The sequence below is a fragment of the Castor canadensis genome, chromosome 7 (assembly GCF_047511655.1).
Source record: "Castor canadensis chromosome 7, mCasCan1.hap1v2, whole genome shotgun sequence".
In the NCBI taxonomy this organism is placed as follows: Eukaryota; Metazoa; Chordata; class Mammalia; order Rodentia; family Castoridae; genus Castor; species Castor canadensis.
In genome coordinates, this window is record NC_133392.1 from 126,409,423 (window position 1) to 126,429,597 (window position 20,175).

The window sequence follows — 20,175 nt, forward strand, 5'->3', positions numbered from 1 at the left end:
GTCTCCCCTTGGTGTGACCCACGTCCCATTATATTGCTGCATTTGTTTTACGTCTATAATCTGCATATGAGGGAGAACATACAATTTTTGTCCTTCTGAGCCTGACTAACTTCACTTAAGATGATATTCTCCAGATCCATCAATTTACTTGAGAATGACAAAATTTCACTTTCTTTGTGGCTGAGTAAAATTCCATTATGTATAAATACCACATGTTCTTAATCCTTTCATTGGTAGTGGGGCATCTTGGCTATTTCCATAGCTTAGCTATTGTGAATAATGCCACAATAAACATGCAAGTGCCTTTGTTATAACCTGACTCACATCTTTTGGGTATATCCCTAGGAATGGTATTGTTGGATCTGATGGCAGATCTATTTTTAGTTTGTTAAGGAGACTCCATACTGTTTTCCATAATAGTTGTACTAATTTACATTCCCACCAGCAGTGTATGTTCTAACAGGAGTGAGGTGGAATCTTGGTGTGGTTTTGATTTGCCTTTCCTTTAGGGCCAGTGAGCATTTTTTTCATGTGCTTTTTTAGCCATTTGGACTTTTTCCTTTGAAAAAGTTCAGTTGCCTATTTCTTTCTTGAGTCATTGATTTTTGGGAGCTTAGTTTTTTGAACTCCATGTATATTCTGGTTATCAGTCCCTGGTCTGATGTATAGCTAGCAAATGTTTTCTTCCAGTCTGTGGGTGGTGTCTTCAATTTAGAGACCATTTTTTTGTTGAGTAGAAGCTTTTTAATTCCATGAAATCCCATTTGTTGATCTTTTATTTTAGTTGCTAAGCCTCTTGAGTTCTACTGAGGAAGTCCTTGCCTATGCCTATTGCTTCCAGTATATTCCTTGCTCTTTCCAGTACTTCAAGGTTTCAGGTCTGATATGAAGGTCCTTAATCCATTTTGAATTGATACTTGTACAGGGTATATCAAACATGGATCTAGTTTCACTGCAGGTGGATATCCAGTTTTCCCAACAATGTTTGTTAAAGAAGGCCTAAATATTTCAATTGAGCTGATCTTTACATATGGTAGGTGTATGTGTGTGTGTTTTCTAGTCATGCTGCTGTGTGGTCATTTCTATTTTTCTGCCCTTTTGAGTAGCTAGAGTAGAAGGTGTGATTTATGCTAGGGACATATTTTTTTCTTTGCGAACAGCATATCTGAGGGCAAATCCATAACCTAGACTTTATTAACAGTAAAGTCTAGCAGGTAAAGTTGAAGCATCCTACCTAGTGAACGCCTACTCATTCTATAAGAGGCAGATTGTCAGGTCCCTAGGGAAGTCTCCTTGAGCTCCTTCTTCCCTTAGGGTAGGTGCTTATCTTCTAAGCCTCTCTGGTGACCAACACATATCTCTGTTATTGTCCTTACCACATATATTTCAATTGCTGTATGGAGGTCTATCTCTTGCATTAGACTGTGAGCTTATTGAAGGCAGGGCCCACAAATTTTAATCATTTTTAGTGTCCTCAGTTCATATTTGCTAATTTCAACTATAGGTACCATCTAATACCATGTTCAAAGTCCATCCTGAGGAATGAAGTTGGTGACAAGGGGAAGGGATAGAGTGTCCCTGATGACTCTTAAATGATGCAGTTACTCATTCAACTCTCTCAGAAGAGGAGCCCCACTGATGCCTTCCACTCAAGCTCTACTAGCAAGCCTCAGGTTAACTACTCATTTCCAATGTGCCCCAGTTTGGGTGAAAGACAGAAATGTGACATTTTACATACCATGGAGCACAAAAACAAAGGCAATTAATTTCTGGATGAGTGAACTTCTTTTACAAAAGACAAGGGGCTAATTTGGGGCTTTTTGAGAAAGAATAGAAAAATAGCCTGCTTCCTCAGCTTCTACATATCCGTATCTTAAGGCATTGCACTCATTAAGGTACCGAGGCAAAAAAAAGGACAAAATCCCAGGAGGATAACTAGGATGAAATATTTAGGGATGCAGATCTTACCAGGTGATGGAAGATCCATCTCCTAGGATGCTTCTGACCTCTTCCCGGCATTTCTCCTGGTGCTCAGGGTTCAGAGCCAGGCAATAGAGGAGCCAAGAGAGGCCGGCTGCTGAGGCATCATGACCTGCCAACATAAACGTGTTCACTTCGGACCGCACATCAGCATCTGAGAAGCTGTCCTCATTTCCAGCCTAGAATGTAAAGACATTTTAATGAAATGTCAGTTTACAGATGATTGGAGGCATGAGCAAAATAATAGTTTTAAGGGAAAATTTAGGGTTTGAAAGAAGGGTTTAATTTAATTTAATTTTTTTTCTTTTATTCATATGTGCATACAATGTTTGTGTCATTTCTCCCCCCTCCCCCCGAAGGGTTTTAATTTTAATTCAGTTCAACAGGTACATAGTGTGAACCACACTTTGCCTAAAGCAAAAGGAGAACCAATGTCAGATAGCAAAAGCAGGCTTTGCAAAGTGGGCTCCTGGTCATTAGGACCCAGACATTCTCCTCAATCTCCCAGATTTCTTTGGATTTCCAGCCCCACCTCCTTCTCCTCATTTTACATGTTTCCCCATGACCCATTTTCATGTATCTCTGTGAAATCTTGTCAATTAACTAATTTAGACTTCACCAACTCCCCTAGTGACAGAGCTACAGGATTTGACTTTTACCTCAAACTGCAAGGAGCCACCCCTCAATTCAAAGCACTGTTAAATTTAGTTGGCTGATTTTGCTGTTATCTCCCCACCCCAAGTCCACTTACTCACCAAACCACAAAATCAACAAGTTATTTGAGCAGACTCGGTATTTAGAACATTTACCTGGGCAGAAAGGACAATGTCCAGAATATCTTGATACTTCTTCTGAGTGTTATCCTGCTTCGTTCCAGTCTTGAAGCATTTTGTTCTATCCTGAATTATCTTTTCTGGGTAGAATAATAGTTCCCCATTACCCAGGTGACAATAAAGTTAAAGTCAAATAAATTACAAAGCAAGCCATGGTCCATGAGTAGCTTCAAAAATCTTGCTTGCTTTCTGGAGGCCAGAGTGGATACATTACATTTAAATAGATTAACTTTTCACAGATGGTTTATTTTCTATGAATGGTCAATTTTGATAACCAGAACAGAACAAAAATGTAGTTTATATCAGTAGGTAAGGAATATCATTACAAATTTAGATGAAAGTAGCCAATGATTCTTTTCTTCCTCATTCTAAAATCTTATTTTCATGGAATTACCAAATGAAACAGAAGATAGGAAAAAAAATCCAGCATATATATAATTGAAGGGGTCAAAAGACAAAAAAAGCCAAAATACAGAGCAGAACTAATATTTAAAACTAACTTCTTCTACAGGAAGTGGTTTAAATTTTTAAAAAAATTTCTGTTGGGGTCAATTTTGTTACTTAAAAGTTCCCATTTCATCTAGTTTTTAAAAATGTACTTGGATAGATGTAGAAGTAAGTAAAGCAGTATGTTGTAATTTTCAAAAACATTCCACTTACACTGTTGGTGGGAATGTAAATTAATGCAACCTCTATGGAAATCAGTATAGAGGTTCATCAAAAAGCTAAACACAGACATACCTTATGACCCTGCTATACTACTCTTGGGAGTGGTAAATCAATATACAAGACAGATACCTGCACACCCATGTTTACTGCAGTACTATGTACAATAGTCAAGCTATGGAATCAGCCTAGATGCCCAACAACTGAAGAATGGATAAAAATGTGATATAATGTGCATGTACACATATATATATATATATATATATATATATATACATGTGTGTGTGTGTACGTGTGTGTGTGTGTGTGTGTGTGTGATGGAGTATTATCTAGCCATGAAGAAGAATGAAATTGTACTGTTTGGAGGAAAATGGATAGAACTGGAGATCATCATTTTGAGTGAAATAAACCAAGCTCAAAAAGCCAAATAGTTGTTTTTGCTCATATGTGGAATCTAGGTTTAAAATAATAATAATAATAATAATAATAATAATAAAAATGGGACATCAATATAACAGGGAGATTACAAGAGAGGATGGAATCAGTGAGGAGGATGAAGGGGATAAGAGAGGATACCTGGAGGTAAAGAGGCTCAAAGTATATTACATGCATATGTATGAAGACAGCATAATGAAACCCACCAAATACTGTTTGAAATGGGAATATAATGGAGGGGGTGAACTTGTTCAAGGTAAACTGTATGCATCTATGAAATTTTACACAATGTAATTCCTTTGCACTATTAATGAGTCCTGAAATAATTCTATGTATCAAGAGTTGTTTTCCCCTTGTCATTTCTTTTTCTTTTTCAGCATCATATGCCATCAGGGAAATGCAAATTATAATAACTTAATTCCATTACATACTTATCAGAATGGCTAAAATCCCACAGAGTGATAATGTTAAATGTTGGCAAGGACCAGGAGCTCTCATTCGTTGATGATGGGAATGAGAGATGGAAGGCAGAATGGCAGTTTCTCATAGAACTACACATACTTTTAGCATGGTATCCAATAATCATGCCCCTGATATTTACCCAAATGAATCAAAAACTTATGTCTGCACAAAAACCTGCACATAGATGTTTCTAGTAGCTTTATTCATAATTACCCAAACTCAGAAGTAACAAAGATGTTTTTCAACAGGTGAATGGGTAAACAAATCATGGTAAGTATATAAATAGAACATTATTTAGCAAAAAAAATGAGTTAACAAGTCATGAAAATGACTTGTTATGCATGGAGGAACTTTGCATGCATATTGCTAAGTGAAAAAAGCCAATCTGAGAGAGGAAGGAAGGGATAAATAGATGAACTCTAGAAGAATTTTTAGGGGGAGTTAAACTATTTTATATACTCTACAATGGTGGAAATACATCATTATACATTTGTCAAAACTCATTGAGTGTGCAACACAGAGTGCACCTTAAAGTAACTTATGGTCCTTGGTTAATCATCATGTACCCATAATGGCATATCTACTACAACAAATGAACCAGAGTGATGCAAGATGCTAACAACAGAGATACTGCATGGAGGGGAAGGCTGAGAAGGCACATGGGAGCTCTCTGTACTTTCCGCTCAATTTTCTATAAATCTAAAACTTCTCTAAAAAGAAAATCCATTAATGTTAAACAAAAACCTTACAAAAATCTCTTCAGCTAAAACACATTAATAGATTAATAGGCAGACTAATGGAATAGAAGAGAACATCCAGAAATGGATCCAAATACATAATCAGGTTAAAATATGACAATGGTGTTTGCCTAAGATCACTGACAAGGATGAACTTTTAAATAAACAAGTGATGGAATGACTGGATAACGATTTGGAAAAAATAGAGTAATACTTCACACTGTGGTATACACAGGAACAAATCTCTAAGTAGATCTAACATTTAAACACAAAAAACAATGAAAGCATAGAAGGACTGTAAGAAAACACAACTGAATTTCTCCATGACTTGGCTATTAGGCAGTGGTTCTCAACAGGGAGTGATTTTGACCCCAGGGACATTCAGCAATATCTGGAGGGATATTCTGTGGCACAACTGTGAGAGTTCTATTGACATCTGGTGGGTAGATGTCAGATAAGCTGCACAGTCTACAGAGCACAGGGCAGCTCCCCACAACAGAGACTGGACATATCCAATCTGTGGTCATTAGTGCCAGGGATTGAGAAACCCTGGAATAGAGGGCAGCTGATAACGATTACTAAAAATCCAATAAAAGAAAATACTGATTAATTTGATTAAACAAAGACAAATGATTCTTTGTTTTTGAAATTTTCAACAAATTTAATATTTTCCCCTAAAGTTTTTCATTTTGTTTGTATCATAATTATACAACATAAAGAAAATGTAAAGAATTGTCTCATCCAAGTCTTATGTAACTGCCCTCAATCCACTCCTGTTTACTCTAACAAACTATGAACAATTTTTCGTGTGAGTCATGAAGTCAAATGGTCTGAGGGCTATTGCTGCATACAATGCCCACCTGTATCTTAATGTTTTTTCTGACCTACTTCTCCACATGTCTTCCTTATAATGCCTCTGTGTGTCTGTATGTATGTAAGTGTGAACGTGGATGTGTCAGCGTGTCTCACAAACCTCCTGGGGCAAAGGTATTTGATATAGTAACTATGCTGTCACTTAACGCTTATTCAGTGCTGGGTATGGCCCTAGGTGCTTTACATTTATTAGCATGCTCATCAGCACCACAAATCTTTGACTGAGGTTCTTTTATTTTTTGGTGGTGGTACTGGGGCTTGAACTCTGGGCTTCATGCTTGCTGGGCAGGCACTTACCACTTGTGCCACACTGCAAGTCCTTTTTGTGTTTTTTTTTAGCAGTACATTTTTATTAATATTGTTTTCCAACTTTTTATTAGAAAAATTAATTGTACAAAGGGGTATCATTTGTGATATTTACAACTTGCATATAAAGTACTTTGATCAAATTCACTTCCTCTATGTTACTCTTTCTCAACCCTCCTTCCTCCTTCCTCCTCCCTCTTTTTAAACAGTTTTTGGGGGGTTTGATTGTGCTCTTTTCATATACATATACACACATATATATATATATATCAATCCCCTCTTTACAATAGTGAGATATGGTGTCTTACTTTTATACCTGGGCCAGCCTGACCTGCAATTCTCTTATCTATGCTTCCGCTTATAGCTGGGATGATAGGCACACACCACTGTGCCCAGCTAGCTATTGGTTAAGGTAGGATCTCCTGAACTTTTTTCGTAGGTTGGCCTCCCCACAATCCTCTTGATCTCTGCCTCCTGAGTAGCTAAGATTACAAGTGTGAGCCACCATGCCGCCCTACCTGATTCTTTTTTATCCCCACTTCATAGATGACATTGACGTAAAGCAACAAGTTACCTGTTGCTGCTGGTAAATGGTGGAGCTGATGAAGGATCAACTGCTTGATAAGTACTTTCTGTTGTGGCATTCATGAAAAGTAATGTTGACTTGCTTAAAAAGTTTATTCTATTTCAATTTTTGTGTCTATGTTTTGCTAAGATAACTAAAAGTTTGAATAAAGCTTCTTTTGAATGCAAGTCCTTGCTGGTTATCTCCCTCTATTCATTATGGTGTTGCATGAGTGCTGTAGCTGTGATTATTACTGCAGTCACTGCCCAAAAAGCCATATGCCATTCGTATTTTGAAATCTTAAATGCCTACTTGTTGTATTTATTTTAATATTCATTGTATATGCTAAAATTTCTATGTATAATACATAGTAAAGCTCTGATAAGACTTCTACTAAGGATGTAGCAAGCCTTTCTTGAAGGATTCAAGTTGTACTTGATTTGAGCAGTGTGCATATAAAAACTCCATTAAGAACAAGAATTTCTTTTTCTGTTCACATTGCAACTTATCCTTCTAGATAGACACAATGAAATAATGACAATGTATGGACTGGGGCAATCCAAAGCCTAAGAAATACCTGCTTGTTTACCTGTATATTGATGCAGAACTTTGCTTAACTCCTGGAAGTGGTGGCCCTGAGGGCTGAATTTGAAAATTATGTCATGATGATGCCAGAAATTATACAAGCGATAAAATACGATTTTGCTGAGTTCAAACGTTGCTTTTATGTAAGGATCATGGGTGCTGAAAGATAAAGTTGGGATGAAGTGTTAATAATTGACTCTGATCATGGTGAACAAATACCTTTTTTTTCCCTTTCCTGTCACTGACCTGTTTATCTGGCAGTTGGTCTCCTGGCTGAAAGCACATTTCATGATTGTGTCCAGGGTCATCAAATTGATGTGCTCAAAGACCTCCACGGTTGTCTCCTGAGCACTGCAAATCTTCTCCCACTTATCCTGGCAGAGAAGGTTTAAGGTTAACATCCTTGCCATCATCAGACTGCCTTTATTTGCAGGCTCCTTCCTGCCCCTGCCCTAATGATCTAAGGGATACAACCCTGACCCTGCAGGAACCAAAGGTCAAAGAGTAAAAAAGCTGTTGTTCTTACTTTGCACATGATGAAGGGAAGCATGCACCCAGCTGAATGAGAAATATCACGGAGCAAACTGCACATCAAGCAAATAGTCTTTCAATTATTGTCATAAGTCTGATTCCAAACAGACCAGAGTTCCATATAACAGACAATCTCTGACACAAGCCCCTGAATCTCAACGGGCTCCCCCAGGAGGCTTCCTCCACCTTCAATCCCAAACTCGCTAGACACTCCATTCTACTCTCAATCGCCACACCACACTTAAGATATACTTGGAACATTTTCAAAAACATTCCAGATTCAGGGGACAGATTGAAGCTGGGGAAGTTGCTGCAGGGAGCTGGCTCCTGGCTAAGCACGGACTGTGCTCTCCCTGCTTCCCTACAAAAAAAAAAGACCTACTTGCACTGCCTGAAATGCTTTGCTTGACTTTCTAAACTGCCACAAAGTCCCCAGTTATAAATGTATTTATCACAATAAGCATTCTTTGTGTAAAAATGCAAAAAATTGGACTGGTGACATTCAGCTCAAACTACAGGTGGTAAGCTTAAATGATAAGGACTTGGAGACTGAATAAAAGGCAAAGAGTGTTTTAATAACTTTGACCTAAGTGTCAATTGTTTAGTCAGAAGGCTTGCATCTGAGAAGTTTAAAATATTTTATGTTTTATTTTAGGCAGTATTGGGGTAGAAACTCAACTCAGAGTCTCGTGCTTGTGAGGCAAGCGTTCTAACACTTGAGCCACACCTCAGCCGTTTTTGCTTTAGTTAGTTTTTCAGATAGGGTCTCATGCTTTTGTCCAGGCCAGCTTCAGACTGTGAGCCTCCTATCTCTGTCTCTCAAGTAGCTGGGATTACAGGAATACACTACCACACTTGGCCATAAAAGATCTTATTTTTGATTAACATGTATTAATTGTACATCAGGTTCAGTATGAGATGTTAGCCTATGTATGCAGTGTGCATTGATGAGTACAGTGGCGAATTTGGAATAAATGAGAGCAAGGGCAGATGTCAAAGTTCGAGTCACTTTGGAACCATTCAGCAGAGGGAGGAAGTGTGACTTCAGTCTCAGTTCATGGGACTGAGAAACGAGGAGGGCAGACATGGCTCCTAGAAATGGAGGAGAAACTCAAATACAGCCACTGGCAGATTTGCAATTTTGCTGAATGCTGAGCAGCACCAGAATTGGAGAGGATGCTCTCCTCCATCTAGCCTGTGCCTGGTGCAGTCTGGAACTCTGCCTTGAGCACTCATACCCATGTTCCCACCACAAACCCAGCAGGGATTAAATCTGCTTCTGGGAGCTTGGCTGGAGGACCCAGCTGATGAGCTGGTAATAGAGGTTCCTCTGAGAACAGAGATGAAGATGCAGATGAGGATGGAGGGAAATTTGGCTTTGTGGCCTTTGAAGTGTTTATGAGGAAACTATGTTAATTAATTGTTTGATTTTAAGAAACACAACTTAAAAATTAAAACCGTTGTACAAGTAGAGCTTTGGAATAAAACTCATTCTTAAACCAGAGGCTGCTCACAGGAATGCTCGTGTGCAAGCAGTATCCTCCTGACCCTTTGAAAGGTGCAGGTCTCCTTCTAAGAATCCTCCACCAACAAGCTACACGAGGAAACTCATGTCTGTGACTGTAATAGAGACATTTACCTTTTGCTCAGACCTTCAGGGCCATCGGGCAAGTTCATTTCAACCTTCAAACCTTTGTTCCTCTGACTTACTTGGCCTAGAACTCTCTTATCCATATTATCTATGCATGCAGGTCCAGCTTATATTTCTTAGTAAATTTGAGTCTCTTCTGGGATCTGAAGCTGCTCTAGCTGCTCTTGGCTTCCTTACCTGTCACCTACAGGACTCCCTATCTGAATCTCACCACTTGGTACCTGGTTTACTGCCAAAGAAGCTCAGAATATATTTAATATATAAGACTAGGTCTTTTTTAAAATCAGTGGATGAACATAGACACCTATTGCTCAATGGGTACTTGCACACTGATTAATCAACTTTTGATTTTCACTGTCCGCTAAATGTATGCCTAATTACAGTCCCGGTGGAAGCACTTTGCAGTGTACCAGAGTTTCACTTCCTTACTTCACTCACCAGCATTGTGTTCACAGAATGGACCATTGCCTCAACATGAGTTTTCAGGATATCACAGTGGAATCCAGTATTTAGTAGGTGGCGGTGCTGGAACCACTTGGGCCCATTTAGATTGAGGAGTCCTTTCCCTTAAGAAATAAAAGGCACAAAACCTGACGCCATTTCATTATGTGAGAAGAAGAAGCAGAAATGAGAAAACTCAGCCAGCATGCAGTGAGCATGACCCACAGTAGTCATGAAATAGTGGAATGTCAAAGAGGTGCTGAGTTTTGGTACTTACACCTGGGACAGATGTATTTAATATCGTGAGGAAGTTTCAAGGTGTGATAAGTTTCAAAACCTGAGGAAATGAGAATGCTAATTCGAAAATCAATCACTACCTATGTAGTGACTGAGAAAGTTACTTAGCCTTCCTGAGGCTTAGCTTTCTCAACAATAAAGTATGATAATAAATACCTACTTCCCTGTGTTGTGCAGATTAAATGAAAGTGTATAATAACATACTTAACCTAGTCCCCCCCTTTTTTTTTCAGTACTGGGGTTTGAACTCAGAGCCTACACCTTGAGCCACTCCACCAGCCCTTTATTATGATGGGTGTTTTTGAGACAGGGTCTCGCGAACTATTTGCATGGGCTGACTTCAAACCATGATCCTCCTGATTTCTGTCTCCTGAGTAGGTAGGATTACAGGCATGAGCCACTGGCGCCCAGCTCCTTAGCCCGTATGTGTAGGAAAATGACAAATATTCATATTCTTTCCACTGAAAGCCAATCCATAAACTCTACAGTGAACACAAACACATCAGGAGCTAAATGAGGATGTCTGCTTGGTTCCAGACACCCCTTTCTTGAGGTCTGGTCTGTGAATGGCATAACAGGGAAATGAGGCAGGCTAGCAATAGAGATTTGGGGACACTGGCTGGCACCATGAGGCATGGCTCTTTCCAGTGCATTTCTCAGCCCAATGCTATTTTTTGCAGCTGTAAGTTTCTTTCCAATTATAAATTCTCTGCAGTTGCAAGACAGAATTGAGGCAATTCTGCCACATCCTCCATTACCTCTCAGGTAAACTCACACCTCATACATATAAACTAAAATATCCAAGAGCTAACTTAAGTGCATGCACAGAGTGCCCCATGTTGTATGACAAGACCTTGTCAATCAAACCTGTCAATCACTCTAGCTCATCCTGCAAAGACTATCCAGATTTTTTCCCATAGATTTCCCTTCCAATTAAAAAACCCTCTTTAAACAAAGACTGGTACATCTATCCCACCTGGCTGGGGGTCATCACTACTTTCTCTGTGAGGAATGCAAGTGCCTACTAGTGTTCTGACCACAGCCCTTAGAGACCATCCATCCGGTAACAGAAACACTTACCAAGGCTAATACATCGTCAGCTTCTATTTCCAGAGTGACCATTAAGGATTTGGCTTTCAAAGAACTTTAAAGTTTGAATGAAATCTGAGTGCAGCAGCTTATGCCTGCAATCCTAGCTGCTTGTGAGGTGGAGAATGGGGGGATTGTGATTCATAGCTAAACCAGGTAAAAAGTTAGCAAGACCCCATTTCAACCAATAAATTGGCATGGTGGTATGCTTCTGTAATTCTGGCTATATGGGAGGCTGTAGGTAGGAGGATTGCAGTCTAAGGCCAGCCTTGGGCAAACCTACAAGAATCTATCCAAAAAATAACTAAAGTGAAAAAGTATTAAAGGCATGGCTCAAGCACTAGAGTGCCTATCTAACAATGAGGCCTTGAATTCAAATCCTAGTACTGCCAAAAAAAGGTGAAATGATATCATCAAGTGCTTATAACATATGAGGTGAAGCTCTCGATGCATGATTTGATGGTCTTACAATGCTAGCCAATACATGGAGTACTAAAAATATGTGTTTCATTTATCTTACAACAGCCAAGACAGTCTCATTTTCAAAGCTGAGGAAACTGAGGCATGCAGAGATTAAATTACTTCCTTAAGATCACATTTGGGCTGGCAGAATGGCTCAAGTGGTAGAGTACCTTCTTAGCAAGCATGAAGCACCTGAATTCAAACCACAGTACCACCAAAAAAAAAATCACATTAAATTAGTCTATTGGGGTAGGAAAAGGGTTCAAACCTAAGGAGCTCTGAATTCAAAGTCTGCATTCTTTCATTTAATTCTTTCCTTGTCAAACATAAATACCAATTGTATGACACAGACCTTAATTTATCAACTCACAAAATATTGCCAAACTGTACTTCAGAGAAAATTACACTGATTGGTTTATGAAAATAAGAGAACTCCAGAAAGAAAGGGGGAACTCCAAGAAAACAAGAGAGACGAAAGGATAAAAAAAGACAAAGGCAAAGCTACAATTTTAGAGAAAAAGAAGGGGAAAATCCACACACATGCTGCCTTGAAAATGGGACCTAGAGGAGTGCAATGGACAAGAAAGCCTTCCAGGAAGTTGTTCTTACTGACCTTTGAGCTTCCTCACCTTCCCCTAGATAACTCTCATTATGGATCTACTTTAGTCTTGATGCTTTTGAGTTCAGATTTGAGTCTCTTCCAATGCTCTACTTTGGAAAGGAGAAGTGGACTGACTGTGGGCTACCCCTCCCATTGGCACATACATACCTAGACATGGAGTCATGAAATTGTACAGGTACTGCGACTTGGGATCTGCAAAGTCAAGCAAAGGAAACAAAAGGCAGCATTAGAGGGACCACTCTTTACCAGTTCAAGTTAGGGAAGGTTCTTCATTTGCCCGCATTCAGCATGAACAGTGAGCAAAAGGAGCCCAGGTCACTCCCTGCACACCTGGAGGGTGAGGAAACTATGGGTCTTGGTTCAGTTCCAGAGGCCTGCCAGGCCCAGGAGGCAAATGGGACACAAACCAAGATTCTCCTCTGGTTTCCACTGCCTGCATCAGTCAGAATGATGGTGGGTGGCCAATTCTAGAGTAGAAATTGGGACATCTATCCTTGTTGGAAGGTAAGAGTGGCTAACACCAGACAGCAAGGTACAAATGCCTCTTGATGTTCTTATGACCCTAACATGGAGGTGTTTTACAGCGTTTGTCCTTAAGAGGTGAACTTGAGACAAATCAGAGAAGCAGGACAGGGAAACATGGAAACAGGGAAAAGCTATTTTCTCTTAGCAAGTTTTTGTTAAGGGTGATGAACATGAAGTATAGAAAAGACTATAATATGAGACCTTTGTTTTATAAAACTGACAGCAAAAGTTGGCCATTTTAGTTTTGTGTCATGAGATAGTCTATGGTAAAAGCTCTGGAATAGGATTGGGTGGCAGAGCTAGATGATTCTTCTCCCCCACCCCACCCTCCAAAAAAGAACAGAGCTGAGAAGCATGCAGAAAGGAACACAATTTGGATCATAATCAAGACTTTGGAGTGGTAAATGAACGCTCAAGTACCCAGGGTCATATACTGAACCGCCAGAGGCAATGTCTTCTATTTCTCCAGAAGACTTATGATCAATATGGTGGAGGTGGTGGGGGAGGGCTGCTGAGATGAAAGTCATAAAACCAAGGTAGGCAAAAGAAGCCCCTGGCCAGGCTGGTGAGGCCAGCAGGGTTGTGAAGGTCCTTGGAGTCAAGAGTGAGAAAAAGGATTGGGGGGTACACTGAATCCCCCTCACCTGGCTAGGAGACCTGACCCCCTCTGTACATGCACCAGGGTCTCTTAAAAGCACAACACTAATCTTTGCTTCAGATTCTGCCTGTGGGTCATGTGCATCTTGCTCCTAGGAGGATTAGGTCCTTGAGATTTGTCTCTTTCTTACCTGTTCTGCTAAGAAGTGTCTTTGCATAGTCTGGGTCATAGATAAAGAAAAATGCCTGGAAGGGCCCCACCCAGCAAGGGAAGGCACAAGGGTATTTTTCGACAATCTCACCAAGCTTCTCCATTGTATCTTCCTGAAGAAACTAGTGAAAAAAAGTAAAGGAAGTTAGAGAACCAGCCAGGCTGAACTGACTTGTCTTAGAGACACAGCTGAGTTCAGGACCAGCAAAACGTCGCAGAGCAGAGGGAGGAGGGTGACCAGGCTTTCGCTGTGATTTCTAAGTTGGGGGATAATGTCCTAAACAAAGTTCATGGTGATCCCCCAGACCAAGTCACTGTCAAATGACATATACTGTGAGGTTTTTGCCCCTGGCAGAGGGTGAAGTGAGCAGAGCATCACTCTCTGCCTCACTTGCCCGTGTTACACAGCTAGAGGAGGGGTGGGGGGTCCTCAGGCTGCAGACTTCTCTCCTATGCAGGAAGCCACTAGTAAACTGAGCTGGACCACCACCCTCATCATCATCCTTTCTCTCTTTTCCTCACTCTAATTACTGATGGGTGATTCCCTCTCATTACTTAACAGAAAACACTTCTCTCTAAAAATCTGCCAATTCCTACAAAGAAAGTCTAATTCTTTGCCCTAGGCTCATTTGTACAGGTGTCTGAAACTTGACGTAAAGTCAAATACAAAACTCTTAGCTTCAAACTGATAAAGCAAAGTGCAAATACTACCACCAGACAAAGACTTTTGGCTTTCAGAAACAAATTACTAATGACTCATTTAAACACTTTTCCAAATAACTGAGAATAAGATTCATTTACATCTGCTTCTTGTGTAAAATGGGAGACAGCTATATCTGTGTATGTGTGGTGGGGTGGGGGTTGTCTGTCAACACATTTGAGCATGATTACAGGGATACCCATATGCAAGGAAACCTTAGAGATGGCAAATTCTTCCTTGTGTGACAGACTACCCAGAATTTGCTGTGATTATTCTTATCTTCAGAAGAGGTGGAAAACTCTGACTTCCAATTTCCTGTGTTATTAGTTAGCCACTCTAGTATACGAAGTGTTTGCTGGATAGGTTAGAGCCACTAAAAAGCCAAGACTCTTGAAACCCAGTTCCCAAAAAGCTTCAAGCTATTTTTTTGCAAGCATTCCCACAATCAAGCCAGTGACAAATTTTCACTTATTACTCAAGAGTAGTGTTTTCCAACAGTGTGAATATTTATATTCACAAACAATAAGAAACAAATATTTATAGTGGGCCTATTACATGTATTTGGTAATAAATATTCAGAGAAGTATAAGAAAATCAAAGATTTTACCTTCATGGAAATTATAGCCTAATAAGAGGATTGTTTGTTTTGGTTAAAAATTGTTATGGATGCCTCCAGCCACACAAAAGTATTTGGTTATACTTGTAGTCACTTCTGATTGGACAAAAAAGACAGAAATATATTGTGACTTTGTAATATACTTAAGTTAATTTTTTATTTTTCATCCCCACAGCAGCATTTATATACATTTGAAAATAGGTATTATACATATTTAGGAAACATTGTTCAGAAATGTTCAGAAAATGCATTATGCCCCCCCCCCAATAGTGCTAGCTAACATTTACAAAACACTGTTATATGCTGGGTGCTGCTTAGTTCCTTCCTTCTTTTACATTATTTAATATTTACATCAGGAATCCTACAAAGTAAAAAACAATTATAAGCCCCTTTATATAGATGAGAAAATTGAGCCTTAAAGACTAAGTTAAGTAATCTTTCCAATACAGCCAGCAAACAGGAATCCAAGTGCTTTACAACTTAGCTACACAGACTTTTCATGTACCACATCTAAGTACACACAGAGACACATATATACTAACTTCCACACGTTGGCTGAGATTCATTGACCTACTGAATAATTGTCAAGCTACATGGCTTGTCCTATGTATCCAACAGGTCTTTGAATGCATGAATTTATTTAGCACCTAATATACAGCCATGCACTGCATAACGATATTTTAGTCAATAGTGGACCACATACACAACAGTGGTCCCATGATTTAAATGAATGGAGAGATACCCCATGTTCACAGCTGGGAAAACGATGTTGTAAAGGGGACAGTATTCCCCAAACTGATCTACAGATTCAACGCAATCTCTACTGGAATCTCAGGTGGTTTCTTTGTAAACTCTCACAGACTGATCCTAAAATTCTTATAGAAACCCATGTATCCAGAGTAGCCAAAAAAAAAAAAATCTTGAAAAAGAACAAAGTAAAAAGACTCTTGGTTCCTGATTCTACAGCTTATTACATGGCAACAGTAATCGAGGCAGTGTGGTACTGCATGAGACAATGGGATAGAATTAAAAATCCAGAAATAAACCACATTTATGGCCAACTGATTTTTGACAAGGTTATCAAAACAATTCAAGGGGGGAAAGAATAATCTTTTCAACAAATGGTGATGGGACAACTGGATATCCACATGCAAAAGAACAAATCTGGACCATAACCTCACACAATATATAAAATTTAACTCAAAATTGTCCAAAGGACTAAATGTAAGAACTAAAATTATAAAATTTTCAGAAGAAAACATAGGAATTTAATCTTGAATTTGGCAATGGATTTTTAGATATTACACAAAATACACAGCAACAAAAGGAAGACCTAGATAAATTAAACTTCATTAAAATTAAACGCTTTTAAGCCAGGTGCGGTGGCTCACACGTATAATTCTAGCTGCTCAGGAGGAAGAGATCAGGAGGGCCATGGTTCAAAGCCAGCCCCAGGCAAATTGTTCATGAGACTTTATCTCAAAAAAAACCTAACACAAAAATGGAGTGGTGGAGTGACTCAAGTGGTAGAGAGCCCACCTAACAAGCATGAGGCCCTGAGTTCATTACCCCAGTACTACCAAAAACAGCAACAACAAAAACAAACAAACAAACAAAAACCTTTTGTGCTCCAAATGACACTACCAAGAAAGCAAAAACACAACACACAAAATGGAGTTGTACATCACATATATGATAAGACACTTGTATCTAGAATACATTTCTATAAAGTTTCTTACAACTCGATAATAAAAAGGCACACAGCTCAATTAAAATGGGCAAATGATTTGGAAGAACATTTCTCCAGAGAAGATATACAAATGGCAAACATAACAGGAAGAGATGGTCAATATCATTAGTCTTCAGGTAGTGCAAAACAAAACCACAGTGAGTTACTCCTTTTTTTTCAGACAGAGTATATCTCTGTAACCCAGGCTGGGTCCTGCAATCCCAGCACTCAGGAGACTGAGGCAGGAGGATCGAGAGCGTACACCACCACATTAGACTGTTATACTACTTTTGATGGCCATAATAAAAAAAGACAGACAATAGCAAGAATTCGGAAGTATGGGAAGAAATAAGTTCCATATACTGCTGGCAGAAATGTAAAATGGTACAGCCAATAAGGAAAACAACCTGGCAGTTCTTCCTAAAGTGAAAGTTACTTTTTTTTTCTATTAGCCAAAAATGGAAACAACCCAAATGTCCATCAACTAACAAATGGATAAACAAAATGTGAACTATCCACATAATGGAATATTCTTAAGCCATAAGAGGAATTAATTATGCTACAGCATGGATGAGCCTTAAGATCCTTATGCTAAGGAAAAGATGCCGGTCACAAAAGACCACATATTATTTCACTCGATTTATATGAAATACCCAGAATGGGCAAATTTATGGAGACACAGAGTAAATCAATGATTACTTAGGGCTGAAGTGAGGAGAAAGTGAGTGGGTCTATGTGGTAGAGCTCAGTGGTATAGGTTTCTGTATATGCGTGTGTGTGTTTCCTTCATTTTATTTAAGGTGATTAAAAACATTCTAAAATTCATTGTAATTATGGGCACACACAACTCCTGTACAAAAACAATTTAAATCCTATCCACTCAGGAGGTAGAGACTGGGAGGATAGGGGTTCAAGGATGGTCTGGGCAAAAAGTTAGTGAGACTCTGTCTCAAGCTAGTTGTGGTGGGGCATATCTGTAATGCAGGCCAGAAGTGGGAGGAGCATGGTGAGGCTGGCCCTGGGCAAAAGTGTGAGGGGCTCAAATTACTAAAGCAAAAAAAAAAAAAAAAAAGGTGGTGGTGGTGGTGAAGGAGGCTGTGGCTCAAGTGGTAGAGTACCTGCTTAGCAAGTGTGAGGCCCTGAGTTCAAACCCTAGTACTGTCAAAGAATAATAATTTAGCTGTACATTTCAAATGGCAGAATTGTGCAGTACATGAGTTTTATCTTAATAAATCTGTTAAAGAACTACAATGAAGAAATTCATCTACCAATGGCCGCATACAGTAAGGTTGCAGTGAGGAATGCGACTTATCTTTACAATGAACGGACAAGTCAAACAACAACAGAGGAACAAGGAAGATATAACAGTACCAGGGAGCTGGTACAGTCTCCTGCCTGACCCTCTAGCGGTCATTGTGGAGTCTGTGTTTTACTTAACACCTGCTAAGTGTCAGACATAGCTTTAGTGCCTTTCAAATATTAAACAAATTTCTCTTTTCAAGAAATCAATAGAATGTTAGCAATCACATTACATGTAAATGGATTTCAAGTAAAAAAAGTATTTCAAGTAAAAGACAAAAGTTTTCAGATTGTACAAAAAAGTCCCTTTATTTACGCCACTGAGAGATCTCTGTCATCTATCTATCTGTTTATCTATCTATTATCTATCTATTTATCTTGGGTGGGACTTTTCCCTTCACAAGAATCTTAGGCAAAGAAATCTAATTTTCCTTGGTTAGAATGGATTAAAGGTGTTAACTGTTGTGCCCAATTTGCACATTTCCTGCAATTATTGAGATTACTTAGAACAATATACGTGGAAGGCATGAGAGGGCTGGGTGAAGCAGCTGGAGAGGGACCCGAGTCGTCACATCTGGCTTTCCTTGTCAATATTCTGAACAGCTCCCTCCCCGCCCCCACTGCTTCCTCTTGGGCTATCTAGCAACCCTATCGTGCAGGGCTGCGGGAGAAATGAAGAGGGAGGGCCTGAGAGGGTCCCCTGCAGGGAGGGAAGCCCCGGCAGCACCCTCCAAGCCCCCGGCAGCCCCCTCTCCGCCCCCGCGCCATACCTCCTGGTGCCCACGCAGCCAGTGGGTGGGCGGCGCGGGGAAGGGGCGCAGGTGCCGCCGCAGCCGCTGCCGCCGCAGGTAGAGCTTGATGGCCTGCAGCATCCCCAGCGCCAGGCAGAAGGCGAAGGCCAGGTGCAAGGGCCGCGCCCAGCGCGTCTCCAGCCAGGAGGCCTCCATCGCTCGGTGTGCGCAGACCAACGCCCGCGCCGGCAGGCTCCGGGGACGCGAGGCCGTGCGCTGTCCCCAGCCGAGGTGGCAGTGGAGGTGGCAGGGCTCAGCACGCAGCCCTTCGCGTCTCGGAGCCTTGGGCTTCCCCAGGAAGGAGGAAGGGCGGTGGGAGGGGCAGCGCAGGCCTGCAGAGAGGAAGCAGACCCGCGCCAGAATTTCTAACCCTGTGTCCACTGATCCATGCACGCCTTACATCCTAAGTCTCCTGGGGTGTCATTGTGTGTACTTTTCAATCGCAGAAGACTTGAATTTAGATTTGGAAATGCATGATTTTTAGGCTGAGATCATTGCTTTTCTTCTTTGTCACAAATAAAGAGCTATGCAAAAGCATATTTTCCATCCAATCTGGAATTCTATCAAAAGCCACGGGAGCTGGAATGGGAACAAAGGAGGTGCATGGTCATTATTCGGATGCGGTGTGGCCTGCCCAGTAGTCTACTGCTGGCTGTTTCACAATTGCTTCTCACCCTGATTTGTGGCGTGAACCTACGTCTGCCTCGCAGCACACCATTCAAACACAATCAGGGGCTGCCACATCATTTATGGATCAAAGTGCAAAATGAAAATGGGGAGTCGACAATGTATTAATCTTAAGATGACAACAGCAGAGTGTTAAGATAAACCTATGCCCTTCAGAGTTTAGGGTGTGTGACTGCTGAGGTCCCAGGCCATGAAGTCAGCCCCGTATAAGAGACAACTTCAAGAGCATATATACATGATAGCAAATGTAGTAAAATTCAGCCCTCCTAGAATGTGGTTTGTTCCACAATAATTAAAGAAACAATCTAATAATCACATTGAAAATGCTTTAACCAACCACCAGATATTATCTCTTCTCATTGACTGAGAGTTCTAGAGAAACATTTTGTTGAGTGACCATTTTTTTCAATAAATATTGACAACTTGCAGTACATGTGTCACTGTTTTCAATATTAGAGAAAGAAGCAGTGAGCAAAATATATCTC

General features: G+C 40.2%; 1 protein-coding gene across 1 annotated transcript in view; it reads right to left on the reverse strand.

Moving 5' to 3' along the window:
* Positions 1-19,634, reverse strand: part of Cyp4x1 (cytochrome P450 family 4 subfamily X member 1) — a 31,319-nt gene extending 11,685 nt beyond the window's left edge. Inside the window, exons 1-8 of the mRNA XM_074080211.1 lie at positions 18,983-19,634; positions 13,849-13,990; positions 12,683-12,727; positions 10,063-10,190; positions 7,689-7,816; positions 7,447-7,601; positions 2,790-2,893; positions 1,969-2,159 (exon numbers count right to left, since the gene is read on the reverse strand). Coding sequence (XP_073936312.1) covers positions 1,969-2,159; positions 2,790-2,893; positions 7,447-7,601; positions 7,689-7,816; positions 10,063-10,190; positions 12,683-12,727; positions 13,849-13,990; positions 18,983-19,159 — 1,070 coding nt within the window. The 5' untranslated portion in view covers positions 19,160-19,634. The remainder of the gene's footprint in view (positions 1-1,968; positions 2,160-2,789; positions 2,894-7,446; positions 7,602-7,688; positions 7,817-10,062; positions 10,191-12,682; positions 12,728-13,848; positions 13,991-18,982) is intronic.
* Positions 19,635-20,175: the final 541 nt, after the last annotated feature.